This window comes from Blennius ocellaris (assembly GCF_963422515.1).
Source record: "Blennius ocellaris genome assembly, chromosome: 14".
Taxonomy (NCBI): domain Eukaryota; kingdom Metazoa; phylum Chordata; class Actinopteri; order Blenniiformes; family Blenniidae; genus Blennius; species Blennius ocellaris.
The window spans coordinates 10,685,526-10,710,927 of NC_137663.1; the positions used below are offsets into that span (position 1 = coordinate 10,685,526).

Sequence of the window (25,402 nt, forward strand, 5' to 3'; positions counted from 1 at the left end):
CACGGCTCTGCGATCACGGATTAAATGATCTCAATCCCTCGCATTATTAACTTGAGGTAGTGACTCATTATTTCATTCCCACGCATTATGGTTATTATTTTCCCTATAGCCAATCCAGGGCTCCGTGTTCGCTGTAGATTTCAGAATTTCAAAAAATATAAACGGCGTTGGCCTGCAAGTGTTGAGAACAGTGTTCCTCACTCACTCCAATTTGTGGTCATTGTATACCCAAATATATTTTAGTCCTATACAATGTCCACCCAGGCTCCCTGGATGGAAGCAGAGGGCATCATTAGTGTGTGAATGAGTGGCGTTTATTCACAATTTGAGCTCTGCTATTGAATATATTTAGAACAATGCATGAAAATTTGAATAACATTTATGTATCAATTACATTTCAAGATACAACAGTGAATACACTGTCAAATAGTCAAATAGTTTCCGAATTAGAATTTTACTTTTTTATAATGTTTTCATATGTGTGTCTAATCCATCAGTTTGTAACAATCAGGCCAAACAATCCCCTGCAGCAGCCGCTGTATGCCTTCCTGTTGCCGATTTACTACATGCAGTGCACAAGCTGTTCCAGATACAGAGCTGAGTCCTTAGGACTCCATATACAGCCCCCACTGAGTGGGTAATATGTGTCACTCTGCTCCATAGGGATAGGCATGTTTATTATTAGGCCTCTTTGGAAATGCTGGGCCCTATGTCAAATTTCTTGTACCCTTCCGCCTATGGCATGAGGACAATGTGAGAGAGGAAATTGAAAGCCACTTGTTGTGGGAGGGCTTTTTTTTTTTTTTTTTTTGGTTGAACTGAAGTGGGATGATAGACTTTGGTATGGATATATGGCTGGGAAGTGGAGGGATCACATTTCATCTCCACTAAAGAGGTGAAGAGAGTAAAAAAGGGAGGTAGACCCAGAGAAGATAGAGGGAAGGGACGATTCATGGTCAGACGACTTTAGGATTCTGCCCCACTGCTCAAGGTCAGCACACCATAGAAATCACTTCAAGCAACGTCGACCTCTTTCCCCACCAACCAAAGCATTTGTCCAAGATTGAAACGTTACCATCATCAAAAAATGTCACAATCTTCAAATTAAGTTTGTTTGTTTAATCGAGTGTCCATTTACCTGAAGGCAATGAACTGAAGAGGAAATATTTAAATGTTAATGAGTGCCCTTAGAGCCAATTTAAATTCTCTGAGGCTGATCCACCACATGTCAAGCTCTCCACACATCATCCACAGGTATGTCTGTTCAGTGGTAACGATCCATGTCATTTGCAGTGACCTCCAACGTATTCCCCATCTCCCCTTACTGCATGCAAATACATGCAACAGGAGCTCCCCTGAGAGTGAGTGAGATGGATAGTTTGGGAGGGAATATAGGGAAGGTATAGGGAGGACTATGTAAGATTCATATATAGGAGTGAAAGAGTGAAAATGGAAGACAAGTCTGAGAAATACATAAGATGAAAGAAAAAAGAATGGACAGAAGAGAAGTGAAAATGTAGCAGAGGGAGGTCACTGTCACTGATGAAATCAGAGACTGGAAGTGAAGAGCTGTGAGAATAAAAACAATTTGCATCACTGTTCCACTGAGCTTTCCAATACCTTTCATTTACCCCACCTCCCCATACCCCACATGATCCCCCTCCCTCCAAGCAAACATACCATCCCATCCCATATCTGTTGAATGAAAAACAGGCTTTAAGGGCAGTAGGAAAAATCAGTATTCACTATTTAGTCAACCTTAATGCATATCTTGTCTTTTCTCCTTTCCTAATAAACTTAAGCCACGACTCCACATTTCTGACCTCGTCCTATGACAATCGAAACAAATCATCCACTGACTTTTTTCTGCTTTAACAATCTTAGGGTGAATTCCTCTGATAGTCCCTCTTATATTGTAGAAATACTGTATATGGCAAAACAAATCCAAACAGGGAGTAGCATGTAGAAGGTGTGACAATGTGTTGCATTCAATCCAAGCGTAGCCATGTGGTGTGGGGGTGGGGGTGAGATGTGCGGGGTTAGTGAACAGGGCAGCTCATACAATGAGTGAGGTTGACAAGGTCAGAGTAGACAGCTGGAACATCTTTCTTTTGTTTTGATTTTCGACTTTTTTGCTCGACACATGTTCATAAGTGCTAATCTATTTGGAATACATGCCAGGAGGGGAGTCAGACTATACCACTGAGTAAAATGTCCATGGGGTGTATGGCACAGGCAAGACTTGACGGGGGCAAATTGCATGAATTTCTATTTATTGAAGTAATGAGCACTGACGACTGGTACTTTGGGCAATTCGAAATGTCCACAATTTTGCCAGCGTAATTTGTGATGCATTCACTATACTCCCGTACACAATGACCCTGTCAGTGAAGAAACTCAGGCTTTGGATGCACAAGCCTGCCTTTGGGAGCACGTGATCCAGATTGGACTCTAGACTGCCTGAACTGGGTGATGTCATCGATTATGTGTTCACATAGGGAAAAAAAACACATATGTACAGCAACATGAACTAATGTAGCCCTTGCAGATGTGGTGATTATCAGATTACTCGAGTGCCAACCCCTATGCACCATAAGATAGAGTGGTCACATTGAACTTGGTAATACCCATCTGTTACCATCTGTTGGATGGTGAGATAAAAATAACAAGAGTCCATGTTTTTGTTTTTGGTTACTAAAGCTGTGAAATAGACTTAGATCAAACAAGTTAAGCAAAATGGGGGGGGGGGGGACTCTTTAACTCTATTATCAACATTTTCAAGTTGACAGGCCATATTAACACTAAAATCAGTTCTTAACAATGAACATAGATCCATTAACTGCAGTGAAGACCTGATTTGAACAACTCCAAGGTTATGTGTTTCCAAATATAGATGCGTTGCAGTGTTAGGGTGCCTAAAGCAGCTTTGACTCAGCATCGTGTTAAAGTTGAAAAAGTGTTCTATTTTCCAATCAGTTCCACACTTCTGTTCAACACAGACAGCTTTCATGCCAGAGGGCACCCTGCTTATTGCAGCTACTCAAGGCTCGGGGTAAGAAAGGGTTAGATGATGAGCAGGTCAAAGGATTTAAATGGCAAATAATTATAGCCGTCTAATTTGCATCTTGCTTACTGACATTGGCACATCCTGCTGCTGAGTGGTGATGGCAGTACTTCTTTCAGCATGCCAGTGTTCGCTGACAGCAGGCTAGGTAAGCAGAGTCAGCACACCATATATAAAATGTTTTACAGCATGTTTCTCCCCTGGTAGTGGAGCATATCCGTTCAGGGTTTGGATGATGGTGATATGATGTGATCTGCAGCAGCCCATGCATCAGTGTGCTGAGTGCTGAGAGTAGTAAAATATGTGTTTTGTACTTTTTTGGGGGCATATTTTAGTGAAATTAGATTAAAACAAACAGAGACCAGAGATGGAAACAGTGCTAAGTATTTATACAACTCTAACATGACTGATATCTAAACTGTACCAATCTCCACTCCAGCACTCTGTGGTTATAGGATCTATAAAGGAGTATATAAATAGAGGAATCAAACTTTTTTTTCAATATGAATGAACCACATAATTTTATATTCAAAATGTACCTGAAATAAAGAGATGCATTCAAAGCATGTTTCACATAAATAATAAAGTACTTAAAATTACAAAAATGATTTTTTTTTTCATAATATTTGAAATTGGAGATATTTAGTTTATTATTAATAGATTACAGGACATATACTCTATTTTACTTCATAAGTAAATGCAAATACAATTCCAAAACAAGCTACGTAATAACATCAAAGTGAGTATTTAGAATGTCTTATTTTTACCCTAGATTAAGACACATCACTTTCAAAACTGCCCTGTTCAATTGCCCTTGTTATTTACGAGGATGGATCTATCAGTTATATCCAATCCAATCCAATTTTATTTGTATAGAATATTTTAAAACAACAGCCAAGGTTTGACCAAAGTGCTTCATAGTTTAAAAGTAATACTAAAACAGTGAAGAAACAAACAAAAACAAACAAAAAAAACAAATAAAACCAAAAGAAAGATAATTGAGAATTTGACTGACTGATCCATTTGTGAGCATATTTGCGTCTTAATATTGAAAAAGTACTTATGATTAATTCCTCAAAATCACAAACACAATTGGACATTTGATGTATAACGAGATATCAGTTGTTAGTTATAATGGCGTCTGAAGTAGCCTTCAGTGTGGGGATTTAATGATCACTTTGTGTTGTCCTGTCCTTGGCAGCTGAAGAGCACAACATATTCTGCTCTTATAAATTCTTCCCGCATCACTCTCTGTCTCTTTTCGATTTCTCTCCCGCCCTCCTCCCCTCTGCAGCATACTTTATGTACTGATGCTTATTATGACTGTTGTTATGACAGTCTCCCTTGCACTTACATGCACACACCCGCTGCAGTTATTCTGGTGATTTACAACCCCCCTTTTCCATGGAGAGACACAGTAAGAGAGACACACTGAAGTTGTCTGTGAGGAAAGCTTTATGTCCACTGTAAACTAGCCACAGTGGCATCTCCACAGAGCCCGTCCCGCAAAGCAAAGCACAACCTCTTCAAGTCAATAGGTCTATGATAATAACCTCCCAGGGATGACAACAGAAACATTCACTCGGTTCAATAAATACACCCCATGTCATTTAACGTAGATATATAAAAAAAAAATGTAACAACTGTTAACAGCTATTTGGGTAAATTGTCCATCTGCTACATGCTATAAAATTCTGTATTAATACAATTGAAAGAATTGTCAGTGCTGAGGTAGGTTGTACAACTGCACCAATTCCTTGTATTGTTGTTTAATTGGAGCTGTAATCAATGAAGTGCAACAAAAAATCCCACTTAATCCACACAGAAAATGCACCTGCACACATACACGCACTGAGGACAGGTGCAGCGTTTGAATGTATAGTTCAATGTCTGCATCTCCAACATGACTCTGTGAGCATGTGTGCATTCGTACGAACCCCTGATGTTTCACATGTCACAGAAAACCCTCCTCTTTGATGATGTGCATTGATGAGTGTGCAGAGGAGCCAGTTTAGGAATTCGACATGGCAACAAGCATCTCTTCAGCCACACGTGCTGCGGTGCACAGCGTGCCAGAAAGAGCAGTGTGAGCTGTTACATAAGCAGAGGCTGGGGATGGAAGTGTTGGTAAGAGAGCACGTGCAGTCAAGGATCTGTTAGTGGAAGTCTAAGCCAGCCGACAAAAATATAAAAACTCTCATATGTTTTAAAAATCAATAAAAGGAAAAGCCTCAAGCAATTTGCAAAAGATGCTTCCAGTAAAATATGTAGGCCATACTTATTGAAATGTCTTTATACTACTATGGATGTATAGAATCATTATGTTTTTTTCATTTATATGGTAAAAAGGCTGTAAACCAGACAGAGGTAACGCCATCTAGCAAAGTAATTTTCGTTCTACTTAATGTTACATTACATCAGTGAACGTGCTTAACTTGCCACTTCACTATTTATGTCATCTGAGAAACCCCTCCTTAAACCCGTGCTTGTCAGCACCCAAAGCCAAATAAGGTACAAACAACAACAACAACATGACAAAACCTATTTAAATCAGACGAGGACTTCACTGAAAAAGAGCTGCTCCCATTTCCCAAACTCCATCCAGTCAATATCCAAACCTTCGGTTCCCAAGGTGCTGTGGGATGTCAGATCTGTAGCCAACGGGCATATTCAAAAATGCATGTTCAGCCTCTTTGCCAGGAAGTGGATGTGCCAGTCATGACAAAAAAGTTCCCTTAGACAGCAAGTTTATTTAACTTAGTTTTTCATGGATGATTGGTAGGCTTCTTACTTCAGTGAGCCACACGAGCATCTCACTGCTGGCTTGACTGTTTTTAACGTGTCCCAGATTTGCCATCAGGGAATTTTACTGCAATTTATCAAACTTCCTCGATTTGATGATGAATTATTAAAGTGTTGAATGGGTTTCCGGTTTTGTCTGTGCATGCATACGAGTAAATGTATCCACTGATATCTATGCACTGTGAATATAATCTCATTCAAAGCTCTCAAGGTTAAATTTTTTCTCGGGATCAGTGAGTTTATGAGGATTCGTATCACATTTTTCATCACTTTTTGTTGCGCTTTAATATTTTCTTGTTAGCTGTGACTTGTTTTTTCCCTTTCTTTTCCTTACAGCAGTACACATTTTTGCATATCGCTCCCATGAAATTCTTATCAGTGATATTGCATGAAACCTGGAATTCCCATTGCATCACAAACCTGCTTGTAATACGTTTAGTAACGTGAATGCATATTTGTGAAGCATGTCAAAAATGTCAAACAGTTCAAAAGAACATTGCTCTGTATTCAAAGTAACAATAACACCAGTAATAAAACTTTGCAGACCACTTTAGTAATGATGTGTACATGCTTTCCACAGTATTTCAAAATATTGAAAAGCACAGTATATCATAAATTTGGATGTACAACTCATATTATTTCTGATATTTTAAAGAATCATGCATATTGAATTTAGTTGCCTGAGTGTGCTGTGTCAGGGATGTGTACAGAGACCCTCAAAGGCAATATGCTATTTCTTGATGTGATCTGAGGCACTGGCCTTGCGTTCCAGTTCAGGGAAATAAGAACACAAGAAATTGTTATGCAATGGAGCCCAACACACAAACTGTTCTCAATCCCAGACAGACAAATAGAGCATACAGGAGGTATTTTGTTCGACTGAATTTTAAGGCTGGAACATGTCGTCATGTTTCTGTATGTTAACGATCCGAAAGACACAATTCCATTAAAAAAAAAAGAAGAAAAGAAAAACAGGTGAATACATATGCCATACCCTTTCTATCCTATATCAACTGACTAAAACTGATGCTCACACACATACACGCACACAAATGCACGCACGCACGTACACATGCACATGCACGCACGCAAAATTTCAACCATCTGTCCCTCCGTCTTTCTCTCTCTGACACATACACACTCTTTAACACAGTCTGTCTTAACCTCATGTTTCTATGAACAGAAGGAATTCCCCGCTGCTTTGTACTGAGAGTTTTTTTGACCTGTATTGCTGCCATTCCATTTGCTTTAGAGTGAACCTCATATAATATTGAAGCCCAGCTAGGTTTAATCCGAGAGCTTGCAGTGGGAAAGTGTTACACAGCTGTGCAAAACGCTTGCTCGTTTTGGAGTAACTGCCTTTTCTCCCTCCACCTCTCCTCTCTTTCACCTGTCTTTCTTCCCACCCCCACCCCCACTTCATCCTTCTATCTTCTCTATCCCACCCTCCCTCGCTGTCCTTCTTTGCCCCTGTCTGTACACTTACAGGACTACACATTGACAATGTACTTCCAGCAGGCCTGGCGAGACAAGCGGCTGTCCTACTCCGAGATCCCCCTCAATCTGACCCTAGATAACCGGGTGGCTGATCAGCTCTGGGTCCCTGACACCTATTTCCTCAATGACAAGAAATCATTTGTCCATGGTGTAACAGTGAAAAACAGAATGATTCGACTGCACCCAGATGGCACAGTGTTGTACGGTTTAAGGTGAGATTTTTTTTTATTTTTATATATATTTGAAGACAGCACATTTGATAACAGAAGAACAATTAGTGACATCATTGTTGAACTGGATTTTATTAATCGGTTAATGTTAAACCATGCAGCAAAAATTACATTAATTTCCACTTACTGTTGCTACGCTATCCAAACTTAATCTGATCCTTTCTATTTTTTGCATCAGACAAACAACCTGGGTTAAAAAAAAAATACCAAAAATATTGCAGCTTTAATGTAACAATGAGACAAAGATTGCTGCATTAGACTAAGTCAGTAATTAGCTCATTAGAGGCAGATGAAGAAAACTACTGATGTGAGGTGCAATGTTGCCCCAGAGTGAAAAATGTTGATGAAGTGACCTACTTGCGTCCTCATTTACAGGACATGTGCATATCACCAAGTAAAAGGCACTAAGTTCAAGTCTTTTGCGAAGCCTATGCATAATTTACCTTACTTAGAATAGGTGTAGGCGTAAAGCTTTGAAGTTTGACTGAAATCAAATTACTTTCCAAGTTGTTTTTTTCCCCCCCACATCCACCAAGGATGTAAACTGTTACCATCAGTTTATTAGCCAGTCAACTGCTGAATATTGAGCTGCTGAGAAACTTTCTGCTAAATGTCATCACACCTGGCTGTGATATGGGTGTGATTCTTTTACTTCTTCAATACAGCTGCAAACAAAAGACTTTCAGCCTTGTCAGCTTTACTCTTCTCAACACACATTTGTTTATGTTTTCACCCTGATATGGCTCAGCTCACCGACTCCATGCACCCTGCACCCTCCTTCAGGGGCTCAAGGAAATTGTTTTGTTTCTTGTCCAGGGTTAGAGGCTCCCCCACATCTTATAAATAGAATGGGTAAATGTGGAAAAATGAATTTCCCCGACGGGATTAATACAACATAAGTGAATCATTTAAATGATTTCAGTCCTGGCTTGATTTTAACTGCAAAACAGAAAACATGAATCGAGTCTCCCAAACTTGTTGTAGGGTTGAGGGTGAATTCCAGCTTCTCCTTGGCAAAAAGAAAGGCACAACCTCACCAAGCATAAAGGAGGATCACTACTCAAATAATTAATCACAAGCTATCAATGTGATATTCAAATTTAGTCACTGAAAATAATCATCCCACCACAATTAATGCACATATGTTGGTCATTTTCAGAGAATGTATCCATGAATGGAAGTTTGTAGAATAGACACATGCATAATTGTAACCTTAATTTAAAAAGTAGCCAAGCTGATAGATGTCATACATATCCATTATGTTCACATGACACACCCCGCTGTTTTCTAAATGCCGGAAACCAAACCCTCATTGTACCATAGCAATCCCTTTGAGTATTAACCCCTCAAAGTTAACATGTTGACAGTGCACTTCTCATAGCTCACCAATTCGCCTCATCAGTTCATTTTGCAAATAGGTCTCCAATGCCCAAACTCTATAAAAGGTTATTGAGAATCATAACTTCTTAATGACCATCATGGCAGCAAATTGGCACTGCTGTGATAAGGGAAATTAAATAGAGAGCTTGAGAGACAACAAGACAAAGAGTTAGAGTGTGAGGTGTATTAGTGTGGATTAGGAGGGAATCTCACCATTATTGTTCTCTCTGGCTTTTGGTATTGTCTCATGATTTCTCACCCACTGTCTGGGTATAGTGTTCATCATGTTATAATATTCTCAAGTACAGCACAAGGTCATTTGATTTGACTTTTTATCATTTCACTACACCTGATTGACAAGAACAGGCATTGCAATTATTGAGAATAATAAAGACAATAAATTCATAAAGAGCATTTACCTTTATGAGTAGAGAGCATCTGTCATTTGTTGCAGACCGTGCAAAATACTGGCAGGAGTATATGCTGATAGAATATAAAAATACATGTATAATGTTAAAAATGTGAACTTTTTCACTTATTAGAAAAGGAGGCAAAACTCCAGTGTTTCTGCTGTTATTGTTATGAGAAGCATTTCCTCAGTTGGCCCCCTACAACTTTTATTTGTACATGTTCTTATATACATTTCCTTAGTTGTACCCTATTTAAGCCTTTAAGCCAATATTTTTTTTTTATGTCTTCATTTGCTCCTCTTTTTCCCATAGCTTTCACGTTGTGATAGATCAGTTTCCATATTGTGTGTTCCTTTTTTACCTTTGTCAAATTCAGATTTATTTGGTGCAATGCATCCGACAAGCCAGCATACTAACATGAAAACAATACCATTATCAGCTGATTGCTTTCATGTAGACAGGGACAAATGCAGGAAAACACCTCAATTAAATTTCCATGTGTACATGGTGTTACTCAGGACACTGTATATTGCCAAACACAGATAAACTGAATGCAATTTAGATGAACGAGGATACAATTTAACATGCAGGAACTTAGTAAATTGGGCTTCATGTGTCTTAATTTATACCAAGGTGACTGATGCTCCTCACAGACCACCATCCACTGAAGGGAAATTGTCCACTGAAGTTATCATTAATCATAGTCTCACGCTTCACTGTTTTGCAGCTGATCATGGATGGAGAGTTGTGGCATCTCCACTGTTTGTGTGGGAGTTTTTCAGCTGTAGCGGCTCTGTTCACTGACCTTTAAAGCAGCTTTTGGGAGTCATTACACTTCTTGACTTTCTTGTTCCTTCTCATGGTCACACAACAAAATGTAAACAATTTCCATGAAGTACTTATAATAGCTTGTGGTCTGACACATTGTTGTTTTTTTTTTTTTTTTTTAATTTACACAAGGGGTTATTTGCATAATAGTAGTAATGTGTACATGTTTTTACAAAATGTGAAAAAAAGGACTCAAACTGTTAAAATCCAAATATTATCACAGCAGCATCAGAACAATATATCCTCGTAGAGTTTTTGTTACTTATTAAATATAAATGGTGCTTTAACATCATATTCTTGTCTGCCTCTCTTGCTTCAAAGCCAATGCTTCCATTGTCAGAAACATCAAAAGTGGACAAAACCAAACAGAAGGAAGCTGGAGGCAGCAGCAGCTTGTGAAAGCCAGATTATCTTGAATAGAACTCACAATGTACTTTGTGTGTGTGTGTGTGTGTGTGTGTGTGTGTGTGTGTGTGTGTGTGTGTGTGTGTGTGTGTGTGTGTGTGTGTGTGTGTGTGTGTGTTTGTGTGTGTGTGTGTGTGTGTAAGGGCATTTGGGTTACAATGAATGACCTCCAGTGTCAACCATCCATTGAATCCAATATGCAATTGACAAATCTATATTCACTTGAAAATATGGGTTTGAAGACTCCCACATTGCAGTGCAGAACTTGTGACACAAAGTCAGTGCAAATATTACTCTGGATGAAGTGGGATTAGTGTAAAACTGGGAGAAGAAATCCATCACCCTTGACACTCAATATCATGTAAGTAGGATGACCAGATTTTGGCAAATCCTGAATTGGGTCATGAAATCTTGTCCATGGCACAGTGTGCCCATAAATCCACACAGTACATGCAGATACAGCATATTACTGTCTCCTTAAAGCCTAATAAATAATGTGCAGATATTTGATTTGTCATGCAAATATTTTAGATTGGACAACAGATTCGTCCATTGTCGAGGAAACTATGATCCATACAGTACATGGACCAAATAACAACTATAGATTTCAATGGGCTGATAATCACTGATTCATAGCATTTTGAAAAAATAAACATAATAATGAAAATTATAGAATATAAATGCACATTTAGTATGGAAGCTCACAGGCAGAGTCATTGTTAATTGTTTGAATTTACAGAAAGTCAATAAACCAGTCATGACTTAAGAGCCAAGAGATTATTAGCTTAACATACACTGGGAAGGAAAACAGCTGCAAAGTCAAAGTGCATATTTATGTTGGAATGGCAAGTGTTGACACTTTCTAAGTCCCCATTTTTTGACTTTCCTTGAGTTTCGGGGGCCTGTTTACATGAAAATGGTGCGCAGTGTCCCTACAAATGTAACTTTTTGAGAACGCCTCGTACATTTGAACTTTTCAAAAACTTTCCAACACTGTCTGTAGAAACAGAGGAAAGCATTTTAGAAACGCTGCTACTGCGCATGCACACCACAGATATAGTAAATAGTGCTTCAGTACATTCATGAGTAGATGAATGATAACAACAATTGCAATTAAAGCTATTGGTTAATGAAGAATGTGGTCGAGCATGTTCATGCCCTGTAGGCCATTAAACTATTATGAAGGTGCAGCATTGGTATTGCATCAATTGTGTTGTGTGTTTTTTTTTTTTTTTTTTAAAGGCTGCAAGTAGTTCATATTAGCAGTATAATGATACTGTGGTCCTAGAATTATGCTGCCATTCTAGAATTCTGAACTGTATGTTTGTCAGACCAATATTTCTTAGCCATAGTAAGCAGAATTTCCTGTTTTAAGAGGCGTTCCTTCCCTGACCATCTGGAACTCCAAATGAAATGCTGCACTTAAACCTTTTAATCAGAAAGAATCATCGATGGAAAGTGACAAAAAATAAAATAATTGTTTATTTGGAATGTATAATCTATACACAATGATACGAAGAGGGCTGCACAAAGACATATACGAACAGTTGATGAATATTTGTACATGCAGTCATTGTAGGGATTGCACTGCCAGTTCATCCCAGAAACCCATTACAACGACTCAAAGGCAAACAACACCAAGCTTTTTGTGGGATAATATGCATTAATTTGCACAAATCTGTTCATATGCAAACTACAGTCTATTTTCTCCTCCTCCCCACAAATCAAATATCACACTTTCATTGATCTTGAGAAATAATTATAAAAAAAAAGCCCACCCCTTCCCAGTTATTCCTTTATGTGCAAGGAAACGAGAGTAGAAATCTGAATTGGCCTTTACAAAAATAATAATCTCGCTGTATTTCTTAAAAAGGTATGGACTGGAGGGAAAAAAATAAAAAATCCAGGCTTGAGATCTTGTCTTTGTTCTTTGTTGGTGTTGGTTTGCTGCCGATAGGAAAGATAATTCGTTGATGCACTGAGTCATGTGTTAGTCTGTAAAGGCTACTGTGCAAAAGAACGCAGCTTGAAGAAAAAAACCTTAAAAAAAAACAAACAAAAAAACAATGTAAAAACATTCAGCTTTCTCAACCATTAAGTAGGGAGATTATAATACTCAACCAATGTCTGGATTTATTCACTGGTGATTAATTGTGCATTCACAGTAAATTAAAAGAAAACAATCAGATTTTATCTTCCAACATTAAATATCAACCATTTTTCTATGAATACTCTACTCTATGTTTTCATGGTAGGTTGTGGGTGGGAAGCAGCTGACTATGGGGGACAACTGCTCCCTGAATGCTGTCATTATATATCAAATAATGTGTCTCTGACACATCGCTCATTGTTTTGTATCGAGAAGAAATCCATCAGGCAATACCATTTAGGATATGTTTTACAACAAAGTATCAACAACTCACCAATGGGAAATAATGTATTATATGTACAGGCTATGCCTCTTACGTAGATGAGGTTTATCAATGAAAAGTGTCCCAACTCAACAACGACCTTTTTTGGAAAGCAAGTAGGTGTGAGATCTAAGCATTTATTCTAAGCAGAAGTGGTCTAGAGGTTGGAAAAGTGAATTTGGGATCTGATGTTCACTGGTTTGATTCCCATAATCATTGGTTCACCACTGGGACTCTCTGAGCAACTATGTTTAGTTTAGTTTTGTCTAAATGCCCCTATGTTAGAATTCTTAGATTTGTTTGTGTGTCAACCACTATCCTTTTGTAACTGTGTAAAAGTAAAATATACAATATTAGTTTTATTCACTTAATGCAAAAGTCACATGGTGTGAAAATAACAGGTCATTCAGGAAAGTGGAGGTATCAAAAAGCTCCTTTTTTTAAATAAAAATGCACCATTTTTGTCCACCCGCAGTTGCAGCCCTCTTCACCACACACTGTCAGTCACAATGGCAGTGTAATTACTACTTAATGGCTTGCGTTTTCTCAACATGACCAACATGTCACCTCCGCTGACTGACAAGGAAACCTGCAAAATTAACTTTAAACATTTACAGTCTTACTCCTCTGCTCCATCAGCCGGGACAAACATTTATCGAACTGATGTTGTTTATATGCAACTAATCTTAAAGCTTGGAGACCCCAGGAGTACAAAATGAAACGTGACACCATGGTGCTGATGGAGGACACGTATTACAACAAATAAATCTGAATATGGCAAAAACAGAAAAGAAAATCATAACATTTGTGTTTGTGCCCTGTTAGTAGATCAGCTGCTACTGGTGTGTATGCAGCATCAGGTTTGTGGAAGGTTTATAAAGCATTTTTTAAATTTTTTTGCAGAAGATAGCCCCTCACAGTTTGGAGATTGTTAAATATTAATGAGATTATCAATGACAGAAGTAAGACAGGATGTACATTTTATTTCTTCAAAAAAAATCAAGAGGAAGTAAAAGCCAGTTAGTGCTACACCAGCATCTTAATCAGCAGCAACATTTGGACCGGCAGAGTTAGTCTGATGCTGCTCATTAGTTTAACTCCCCAGTAGATCCAGGAGGATTTTACTCTGAGCCGTGCTACATGCTACAAGCTACATACAAATGAGTTTTGGGGCTGACACACCAGCAATGCTCCATGCTGAACATGACTAAAGTATGACTGATACGCTCGAGCTAGAGCATATCAACTCAGTCCCTCAAGCTAAAGTCCACAGTACGCACTAGTCACTACGCTCTATGCACTGCCCTGTGAGAACTGGAGACTGCAAGGCTGTTGGAGGTATCGAGGCAGAGGCTGTCCAAAGGTGGCTTGCGGCAACACATAGCCTTCACTTATTGATATCGTATATCTATAGTATATATATATATATATATCGAGTATATATTAGGCTAAATGGCATTTAATTAGTACTTGTATTGGTACTTGGCATTGGCAAGTAGCTAAAGGTTAGTACTTAAAAAAAAAAAATTGTATCGGTGCATCCCTACTGACAATGTACCTGTTTTGAAAAGTTTTTTGTTTTTTTTACAGAATATATTCAGGCAAGCAGTATTTATGTAAGCAAAATATTTCTGTTTAAACTGTGGATAAAAATACTATAACATGTGCTGCAGCATTTCAAACATGGCAGAACACAGAGAAGTCAACACATTTTCTTGGCCTGAATCTCAATGGCGGTTGGCAACCCTGAGTTGACCTCCCAAGTTTTATTCAGAATCCTTGAGCACAGTCTGGTAAATATGGAGGGTCAAAGAAGGTAATGCAACATATGGCGCTCAGTTGGTGTGACTGGCAGTATTTTCAGGCTGTAGCCCAGCAACCATGAACTAAACTAAGACTGAATGTGAAATGTGGCAGCGTTGTGGACCACTTAACGGATTGGAGGAGTTGGAATGTATGGAAAGTGAATGGAAGGGCAGGCAGCTGCAAACACAATCAGCCACTTAGAGGCAAACACATCCATCGACTGACAAGCAACACTACAAACAAGAATGCATGTGAAATTGTCCAACAGAAGCATGCACAGCCTTTACCTTTCCCACACTCCCTTCAAAAACTCTGCCAAGGGCTCTTGCTCCGAGTTCTACACCACTGACTCCTTCTTGACACAGAGATCAGAAAGTTGCTAGAAAGTAAGCGGCAATTTACTCCTTGGTTAAACACTTGGAAGCCACAGAACCCCATCACCAGTGGCAAATCCATCAGAAAGAAAGAAATGCTGACAAAGACAGAGGACAAGACAAAAAGAAAAGTAGAATCGATCTAAACCTCTTAGGCTCAAACAACCTCACCATTACACTCACAGGGGTGGGAATCCCTGAGGTGTGTAATATAAAACAGCATGTTAATGCTGCAAATCTTCCTTTTGAACTTCTTTACTGGTATTAAAAAGGAACAGTATGATATCAACATCCCTTTACTGTCCCACCTGACATCCCCTGTCCTAAAATATTCTCTCATCTCCTCCCTTTTATCTTTTCACTCCTGTGGTCTCATGTGCCTTGCTGCACTCCCATGAAATGAATTCAGACAATTGTCTCTACAGTAAATTGGCTGTACCATTGGCTGTTTTTCAGTAAAAAAAATACATTGGACTTCGGTTATTGTTTGTTTGGGGAAAAGACAATGATTCAAACTTATGCTTTGTATTGCTGAGTCTGCAGAGGATAGAGCTGAATAGTCAGAAAAAAGATTTTTTTAATTTACATTGCACAATAGAAATATTTCTGGCCATTCCTTTCCCACTGTATCACAGTTTCTACCATTTCATCTTTTCATGTACTCTCGATTTTGCACACATTTAATGTAACGGCAATCGAATCAATGTGGTTAAGTTAAAACTGTACTTTTTCACATGGCACAACCCAACTCATCATAGAGGTAAAGATATGCATAGAAATAATAATAAAGAAAGGTCAAAAAAAGGAATTGTGTGAGCTATTGTATGAACTTTCTACACGATTATGTATTAAAATGATGAGCTGAAGTGAAGAACACTTAAGAAGATCATGTATTTTTCATAGATGTATCATTTTCATACATAGAAGTATAATGAAAGCAATAATGGTCTATTGAACCAGCTATGTACAACGTCGTTGTGCGTTTGGGGATGATCTACTAAAGGTTTGCCTGTATAAAAAAGGGTGCAAACTTTTTGCATCGCATCTGATGAACCCTCAAAAAAACTTAATATCCATTTAGTGCATTAGCCTTTATTAATATGGCATATGGGACATGTGTCCCATATTGCACAAGATACTGTGAGGAGTATATGATGAATGATTAATGTGATTAATCGGCACTGCATTATGTGATTTGCGACCTCTGAAAACATTTACATTGTTTAAAAAGAACATGCAAATAATCCTGCAAGATATTGCAGCCACAGAACCTGAGATACTGCAATGATTGTAAATATGTAAGAGCTGGATCTCCGTGACTTATATTCACAGGTGTAATTGAAAGAAAATGTCTGTTTTGTAAGTGTGCGATTGAGCACTTATTTGCAGAATCGTTGCAAATCAGGCCCCCCATTATTGTAACGATTCATCAAGACTAAAGTTCATGTTTTGTGATGAAAGAATGTTTCTTTGGGTAAATAAAATTGCGAAATAAACTGAGAATATATTATACGCTATGCTATTCTTGGAGTATTGGGTTTTCAATTTGATTGGTAATATTTTTTTGGTCCCACCAGTCTACCGTATGCTGTCTGTGGTGGGCTTAGTTTCTCACACACACACACACACACACACACACACACACACACACACACACACACACACACACACACACACACACACACACACACACACACACACACACACACACACACACACACACACACACACGATGGGAGGCCTCCAACTGACAATAAGGGTTTCATAACGTTACTGTGGCAACACTGCATCACGGCTTTGCTAACAGACAGTTTGACGTTAAGTGTTTTGTGTTGTTGTTCAAGATGACGCCAATCTTGGACATTTTGAAACTCTAAATACAAATGCACTGAAATCGCTGTGGCTATTTAAATAGCGCGATAGTCAAAGATAGTGAAGACACAGTAAAGAACATAAGAGGGACCGGGAAGCACAAAGACACACAGGGGTGATTATCTCTGCTGTGTAACAGAGGCTTGGTCTCAAGATGAGCCTCTCCACTGGCACAAATTTATCTATGTTGTCAGGTGTGCCTAGACGATTACCCACCATGCTGTGCAGCTCTGTAGCAACCGCCTCAGTGGGAGTCAAGTTCCCACACAAGACCAGAGCCAGGAAAAGAATGGCAGCCTATTACTCACAGCCTCGTCCTTATGTTCACTTCACAAAGTCTGATGGACAGCATAACCTTATCTATTGACTCATGGATGGCAGCTGTTATTATCCCTTATTATCCTACCATGTCTACTTGTTTTGATAGTCGCAGGAAGGTTAAATACGTTCATGTAGACACGTACGGAGAATGTGATCGGATAGGCGCAGTAGAGCAGAAGGGGGCTGCACCTTGGCCAGAGCTGGCGTGAACCTGGGGGTAAAACGAGTTATCATTGTGGGTTTCATTTGCAGTTTGTTCATTCCAATCCTCACAATCAAGTTCTTCTGATCAAACCATTTCAACAATGGATATGTGTCTGTTTTGCTCACCATTAAACATTCAAAACATTTGAAACTAATTCTTAAATGGTTTTCTTGTTTGAGAAATAACATAGTCAAAAAAATTGATTAAAATGTCTGTTGCAATTGCCTCTCATCACTGACTGTTTTACAATCACAACATGTTCTTGTGTCATGAGTCGATTTTGCTCGTAAATTAGTTTGACCCAAACAGATCAGTGTCTTGCTTTTTTTTCCCCTCAAACCTCTTGTATCTTGTCAACACAATCTCCCTTGAGGCAATTGTAGCTGGAATGAAGATGATAATATCCCACTGTATTGATCTTTTTTTTTCTTTCTTCTTAACAGAGTCAGACAGTGTTGATTTGTGACACCTCGGGTGCTAGATATGAAAGCTCGGTGTCATTTCAACTTGCCAAAGACTGTTATGATGAACCTTACTCAATGGACGTACTTCCTTCGACACTTCTTGGGCTCTGCACAATGTTGAAAGGACTATTGACAGACTTTTATATCTATATGATTGTTAGTTGTTGTGGTTCTAAGGTCATTTATTCCCATTGGTGGTAAAAGGAGATAACTTTATCTGTGTAAATAATAACATTTAGAATGAATGTGTCCCGTTCAGTCACTTTTTTTGTTTTTTTTGTTGCAGCATTGGACCAGTGCTTCATATGCATTTCTCTCTCAAGTGACACTTTGATTTTAAGTGGAGGCAAACATGAAACATCATCCCACTCTTTCTTTTATTCTTGTTTATTTGCGTACTGTTCACTCTGGACAACAACGTTCACAAAGCAAAACACTGTCATTTAAAACAAGAGAGACAGGGGTGGACAAAATGTGACAGGATGTGCACTCACAACAAAACATTTCTAAATAACATACCTAGAATAAAAATCTCTTTGAAACATTAAATGAAAGGGAAGTAACATATTATTATATTAGAAGATTGTAAGATATTTTCACTTGATGGATTGATCCAAAGATAAAAACCCACAAAAACATAACTTGGTTTTGTCATATTTAATGTTTTTTTTTTTAGCTTTTAATTATTTGATTATTTAACATTTTATTTGTCTTGATTTTCTGATGTAACCAATGTTTTAGTTGAATTTCTTTTCTTTTAGGTATGGATTCATTTTCTAAGTTTTACCCCAGTGCCTCGCCTCATGGGCACCCATCAGGAGCTGTCCGGTCTGCCTGGGGGGGGCATTCTCCTTGGAACCATTCTGGCCTTGGTGGTGGGAGCTCTGCACTGTGTTCAGGAACCGTGGTGTGGGCTCCTGACCAGCTGGGTCGGGGTGGTCCCTGTTTGTAAAAATCATCATCCTTCGGCCCTATTCAACTCCTTCAATAAACTGCAATGACTTATCTGCATCATCAAATATTGTGTCAGTGCTAAAAAATAAATACCGTATTATCCTCACTTGATGATTTACAATTGCATCCTACATATTTTATGACAATACCATAAATTCATCACAGCACAAACACGACGGCAGCCATCGCTAGTCTTCTCCCTGCCATAGCTTTCCCACAGAGTTTGGTCCCTGCAGTGGCTCACATCTCAGGTGGGGCCTCACAGAGGACCTGCAGGATTATCCAAACAATGTTAGAACTGGGACATAAGGATTAGCTATGGCCGTGTAATCCCCAGTAGTGTTTCCACCAACTCCTTTTTCCTCTCAGCGGTATTTACCTGTGGATTAAAAAAAAAAAAATCATTATCAATTTATTTTCTTTTGTTATGAACAGGTAAATCATCTGTTCACAGCTCCCAACATCACTAAAACAGTAAAGCTGATCAAACCAGAGTTAGGTAATTGTGTACAATGCTGTCAGTATTCTGAACATGCATGTGTCTTATGTCTTCACAGGATCACCACGACTGCTGCATGCATGATGGACCTCAGGCGGTATCCACTGGATGAGCAGAACTGCACACTTGAGATAGAGAGTTGTAAGTTTTTTTCATCTACTTTTAACTTTTTTTTTCCCCCAATAGTCTAATGTTCATCATAACTTGTTCCTTCTCCATGAGATTATAAGGAGTCATTTAAACTGATACGATATGTCCAGCTTTTCAAATATATTCCATTCAGCCTGTTGCATTTATAGACTAGCGGGATGTCAGCTTTGTTTGGCCAGCTGTATGTTACTGGGCTTCCGCTGGATCCCAACAAATTATGCTGTACTGTAATACAGGGATTTACCCAGAATTTTAATATTTTGCACATAATCCTTCCCATCCTATTCACAGTGTTTCCCTAGTAAAAGTAGAAGCTTTCTTTCCCCACTAAATATATCCTCATCTTAGTTTGTGCTTGTCATATAGAAAGTATTTTATTAGTCTGAATCATCGCTAGAGAAATGCTTTTGATTTCAGTGAAATTGGTGATTTTTTTTTTTTATGCATAGAGACTGTAAAAAAAAAAAAAAAAAAGACTAAATGGTTTTAATTTACCTAATTTGCATTTGGTCATTTCATCATGGGTCAATGATCCTTGATTAACACCAGATACCCACATCAAATGAGCTACTCATCACAGCTCAAGTGCTTCAACCTTCTCGAGAGCTGTGTACGACTTTGTGTGATGTGCTCTGTCCATGGTGCCGAAGTGATAAATAAGAGCCTCAAATAGTGCTGTTGAAAGCTTACAGCTGTAGCCTAGTTTCAAATGACAACTTTGTGCTTGTCACGAAGAAAGTATTTTATTAGTTTGAATTATAGTTTGAGAAGTACTTGTGATTCAAGCCAAATTGGTGATTTTTTTTTAAGCATAGAGACTGTGTAAAAAAAAGTGGGAATTGGACTAAATGGTTTTAATTTACCTAATTTGCATTTGGTCATTTCATCATGGGTCAATGATCCTTGATTAACACCAGATATCCGCATCAAATGAACTACTCATCACAGCTCAAGGGCTTCAACCTTCTCTAAAGCTGTGTACGACTTTGTGTCATGTGCTCTGTCCATGGTTCTAAAGGGATGAATAAGAGCCACAAACAGTGCTATCGAAAGCTTACATGTGTTGTCTAGTATCAAGTGACAACAATCTGCAACAAATACATCATTACAGGTGCCATCGGGGTGCCATGACACCTCTAAGCTATTGTGATATACACGGTTTTGACGTTTAGCCTTTTTTTCTTTCCTTTGCGTCAATCAGTTTATTTTAGTGTCATTCGTTCACATCTATTTTAGTTTGTGGTGGCCTAAAGGTTCGAGAAGCATTTAATGGCTAAAATTCAAATGAATCCCATTCAAACAGCACTCAGTATTTATGTATTTGTTTGTTTCTTTGTTTATGGCATTACCTACATTCTTATGGCTTATGCTGCTGGCACACCACAGAGAGATAAAAATAATAGCAGTGAGGAAGAAGAGGTGACCTTGACATTTAACTGCCATCATGAGGAAAATTATGCCTGCCAAAAAAAAGTTTGAACTTTTAACATTAAACCATTTCCACATAATATACTGAGATGGTTAAACAGTGCTATATTTAACAGTGCAACTGAGCTCGAAGGCCCACAGCTGGTGTTGTACTAAGGGAATTAGAGCATAATGGAACTAAAAAAGAAGTTTTTGAAAAATCAAGATATTATATGATATACGTTAAAAAAAAGATGTATGAGATGGTTTGAAAAGAAGCAGTTGCTTTTATTGCTATATATTAAACGTTCTGGATACAAGGTCTAAGAGTGCACACACTGCTCCATACCACTAAACGTTTCTGTCCTGCAACGCAGACCATTTGTTCAGCCACAGCTCTGTGAGAGTGTCGTTACAGTGATGCATTGCAGCATTTGATTATGGCAGCAAGCTAATGGAGTAAATATGTTTTCCTTGGTGGTTGACGGACACCGAAGCCTCCCTAAATGCTTTATGGATTGCATGTAATTCTATATCGATATGGAGTACATTTCCCTTGAATCAGGCGGTTAAGCTGACAGCTATATGTGCAAAGAAATATTTAAAGAAAATCCAGTGAAGATGGAACAGTGTCCAGGGCAGAGACTAAAACCAAAGTGCAGGTGAAAAATTCTGCATAAATAATAAGAATGAGTTGTCGAGCATCATATAGTTTAATAATTATGGCCATCTGTTAATTGGTGAGGATCTATTTGGCACACTCACACATATTGATAATGTTCCTGGTTTGAGTCTAGATTGAGTTTAGAAGCATTTCGGCATGATGTTGATGTACTCTGGTACTCTGGTCTGACTTTCTGGTCAAATTAAAAGTTATTATGGCACTTTATCAGTCCCACTCAAGATGAAATTAGGCTGTATGTGGCCCCTGAACTAAAATGTCTTTGACATCCCTGCTGTAAATGGACTCGCTGTGTGTCCTGGATGTACCCTGCTTTCACTCAATGTCAGCTGGGATCAGGTCTACTGCTGCACAGTGCTCGTTTGGACAAAGCAATATAGAAGATGGAAGCGTGGATGGACAATCATTATGTTTTCTGTGGATTATAATATAGTTGATAGTGCAGTGGAGCATAGTGGCTCTAGTAGGGCTTTGTACATATAATGCTTTTTGCATATCAAGCGATCTGTCGCCCAAAAAATACAAACAAAAACAATGACCTTTGTAAACCCCATAACAGAACTGTGTAGTTGCTAATCTTCCTTACGCCACACTTTAGATCATTATCTGTGACTCACAGTGATAAGTTTACTTGGTTGCAGTCACTTTCAGTAAAGAGAGATGGAGCACAGTTGTGAGAATCTTCTTTTTTGGGCCTTTTTCTTTTAAGAAACATTTTTTTTTCTAATTGAACCAAATATCTTCTCCACCAGAAGAAAAGGACATCTGTATTTTGACCTTTTCAGCTGGCAGGGAAAAAAACCCATACATATGTGTCTTATTAAGAGAATGGCCTTTATGTGGGCTCCACTGTTCACACTATTGTTAGTATATTATCTATAGTTTCTCTCGCAAAGGAAGTTCACAAGCAAAAATACCACATGCTGTGCAGTGTCCACTTAAGCTACTTGTTTGAACATAGTTCAGAGAGTGATGGTGAGCAAGTGCCGGGGAGACCGAGAGGGACACTGGCTGTTTACAAATGAGCGCTCCTCAGAACACAGCTAGTCATCTGTACCCCAAGCACATTTCCTTCTCGTTTAATTTGGTGACAGGCTTTTTCCCACCAAGCTTAAAAGACACTGGCTGGGGAGTACTAGTTGTGGCTGCGTGCATGCACAGATAGATGTGTGTGTGTGTGTGTGTGTGTGTGTGTGTGTGTGTGTGTGTGTGCGTGCGTGCGTGCATGCGTGCATGCGTGCGTGCGTGCGTGCGTGCGTGCGTGCGTGCGTGTGGATCACCACCACTTGAAATTGCACTGTGCCCAGTACATGTCATTAAAAAAACACACATGCACACATACATCCACACACTTTTATTTTGTTTTATCTTTGCCCTGGGAGATGAGGCCTCACAGAGCAGAAGTCTGAAGGCAATCTTTGTCTGGACTCTTTTAGATGTAATGTTCCCTCTGATGAATGCACCCATTAGCTGAAAGAGTTTAATTTTTATGCAGATTCCCCATCCATATTTTCCTTTGTTTTCATTGTGCTGATCATCACCCACACATCTGTCGCTCAATAGCTTCTTTGCACCTCTTTTTTTTTCTCTTTCACCAATTTGACAAGGTCATCATTTTATATTCTGCTCTTTTGTATTATTTTTCTTTTTTTTGCTCAACAGAAGGCTGTTACAACAACACCTCATCTCCCTGGCATTGAGCTGTTGAGTGTTGTTTGTGAATTAAAAGCTTTGACATATTGGATTTAATATCTAGAAACTTCCATTGATGGATTTGTCGTTCATCCCCTTATGTCTACCTTTTGTAATGATTCATAACAATACTCGGATCCTTTTTGTGATTTTGTTACTAACTTTTAATTACATAATAGCAAAAAAGTATGTTCTTAATTTAGTACAAAGTTCGATAAAAGGACTATACTGATGTTTATGTAAGAAAATGAGGAAGATGGCCTTTATTTCAATCATTTGTGGCACAGAGAGTGAGGACAGGAACTACAAAAAGCCTGAAAAATCCATGCGTGTTGAGGTGGGAATGTAAAAATTTATTTTTCTGTCCATGTACATGACTTGACAAATTCCTCACCAATATTTGGACCAGAGAACAACTCATAAAAAAACATAAACCAACAGTAGTCACAATGGAAACACAGACATTACTTATACATATTTAACCATTTTATAAAAATGTATTTAACCATTTTACCAAAAAGCAGGTAAATTCATTGGACCTACATTAGAACATAATATTCAGTTTCATTGAAATAGCAAAGTAGGTTTTAGTGTACATTTTCAATAACAAGAAGGCATGTTTTCTTTTTTCGGACTTGAGGGGAATCTTCAGAATTTTTCCAAAAAGTCTGACTGTAGACACAGTTTCAACCAGTTAATCAATAAAGAAGAGTGCTATCGAGAATCGAAAGCAGACTTGAGGAACTGTTCAGTGCTACTATTTATTTTAAAGAGGCTCCTTATTTGGTAAGAATGGAAGTCGGTATATCCACAAGCATTTGTCTTTTCGTGTTTACAAAAATTGAAGTTCAGAGATGGTGTTTCCAGCCTTTCTTAGGAGTATATTTTATGTATATTTATGTGTGTTATCATTTGTACAAATAGGAGGCTTCTCATAGTAATTGAAACACAGGTTGCTGGACTGTTTTCAGAGTCTATAACCATAGTCACAGAGGAAGTGAATCTCGCTCAGCTTGACCGGCTCTCAGGGTGTCAACCAAGCAATTGTTTCCTTGCAAAATTGGTCAATAAGAAAATATAGTTCTCATATACTGAGCTCAAAATTGTAAAAAAAAATGTATCACAATTTTCAGACAAAGACTGGGACTCTGGGAAAACAGCGGCAGAGGAACAGTAGTGCATAAAAATCCTATTAAAAACAGGTTTTTATCTGGAGATAATTTTTATTGAGGAAAACTCAAGTCAACGTATGTCTCGGCCCACAATAGTAGTACTCATTTTTAATGTGACCCATTGGGGAAATTACTTTTACCCACTGAGCAAATGGGTATTGTTACATAATTTATACCCCCCCAAAAATTATAAATCGGAAAAGAATGAAAATTAAGTACAGATGGAACTTTACTTTAACACTACACAATCTCGTGATGAGAAACAGTGGGGAACGGCTGGGTTTATCACCTTGCAAGCGAAGTCGTGTCACCCCGCATTAGTGTTGCTGCTCTCTGCATGTGTAATCTCGCACTTCAGCTTCCATCACAGGCCGCGCAAAGATATTACCTTGGTGCGAACAAATACCATTGGCTGCATTATTCAATATGGTTAAACCGCTCGTATTCCGGGTCACTGTTACAGTAATGCAGTTTGCAGTGTAATGTTGCTGTTGAATAGCTTTACCTTCGGAGGACGCCGGTTCTAGTAAAACATGGAACACTGACTTCAAAAGAACAGCAGCTGTGGCGCTTCTCAATAAATCATCAGATGAAGAGAATCAGTCAGCCATTAAACACTAAACACCACACAGGAGGCTTTTTTGGCCTGATTAGCTTCTTTAGCTTTAGCACATATGTGACCGTGAATGGCTCTTCAGCTGGAAACAAATCTGGGAATTTGAAGGAAGCTGGTGAGTGGCACAAAATAGGCAGCACGAATTGGTAAAATAAAAAAAG

General features: G+C 38.6%; 1 protein-coding gene across 2 annotated transcripts in view; it reads left to right on the plus strand.

Annotated features, from left to right (window-relative positions):
* The window catches only part of gabrb2b (gamma-aminobutyric acid type A receptor subunit beta2b), a gene marked incomplete at both ends in the record, with an annotated part of 57,098 nt that overhangs the window by 18,428 nt on the left and 13,268 nt on the right, over positions 1-25,402 (plus strand). For both annotated transcript variants that reach the window (XM_080509503.1, XM_080509504.1), the window contains 2 exons: positions 7,355-7,575; positions 19,581-19,663. In XM_080509503.1, the coding sequence (XP_080365629.1) occupies positions 7,355-7,575; positions 19,581-19,663 (304 nt within the window). The remainder of the gene's footprint in view (positions 1-7,354; positions 7,576-19,580; positions 19,664-25,402) is intronic.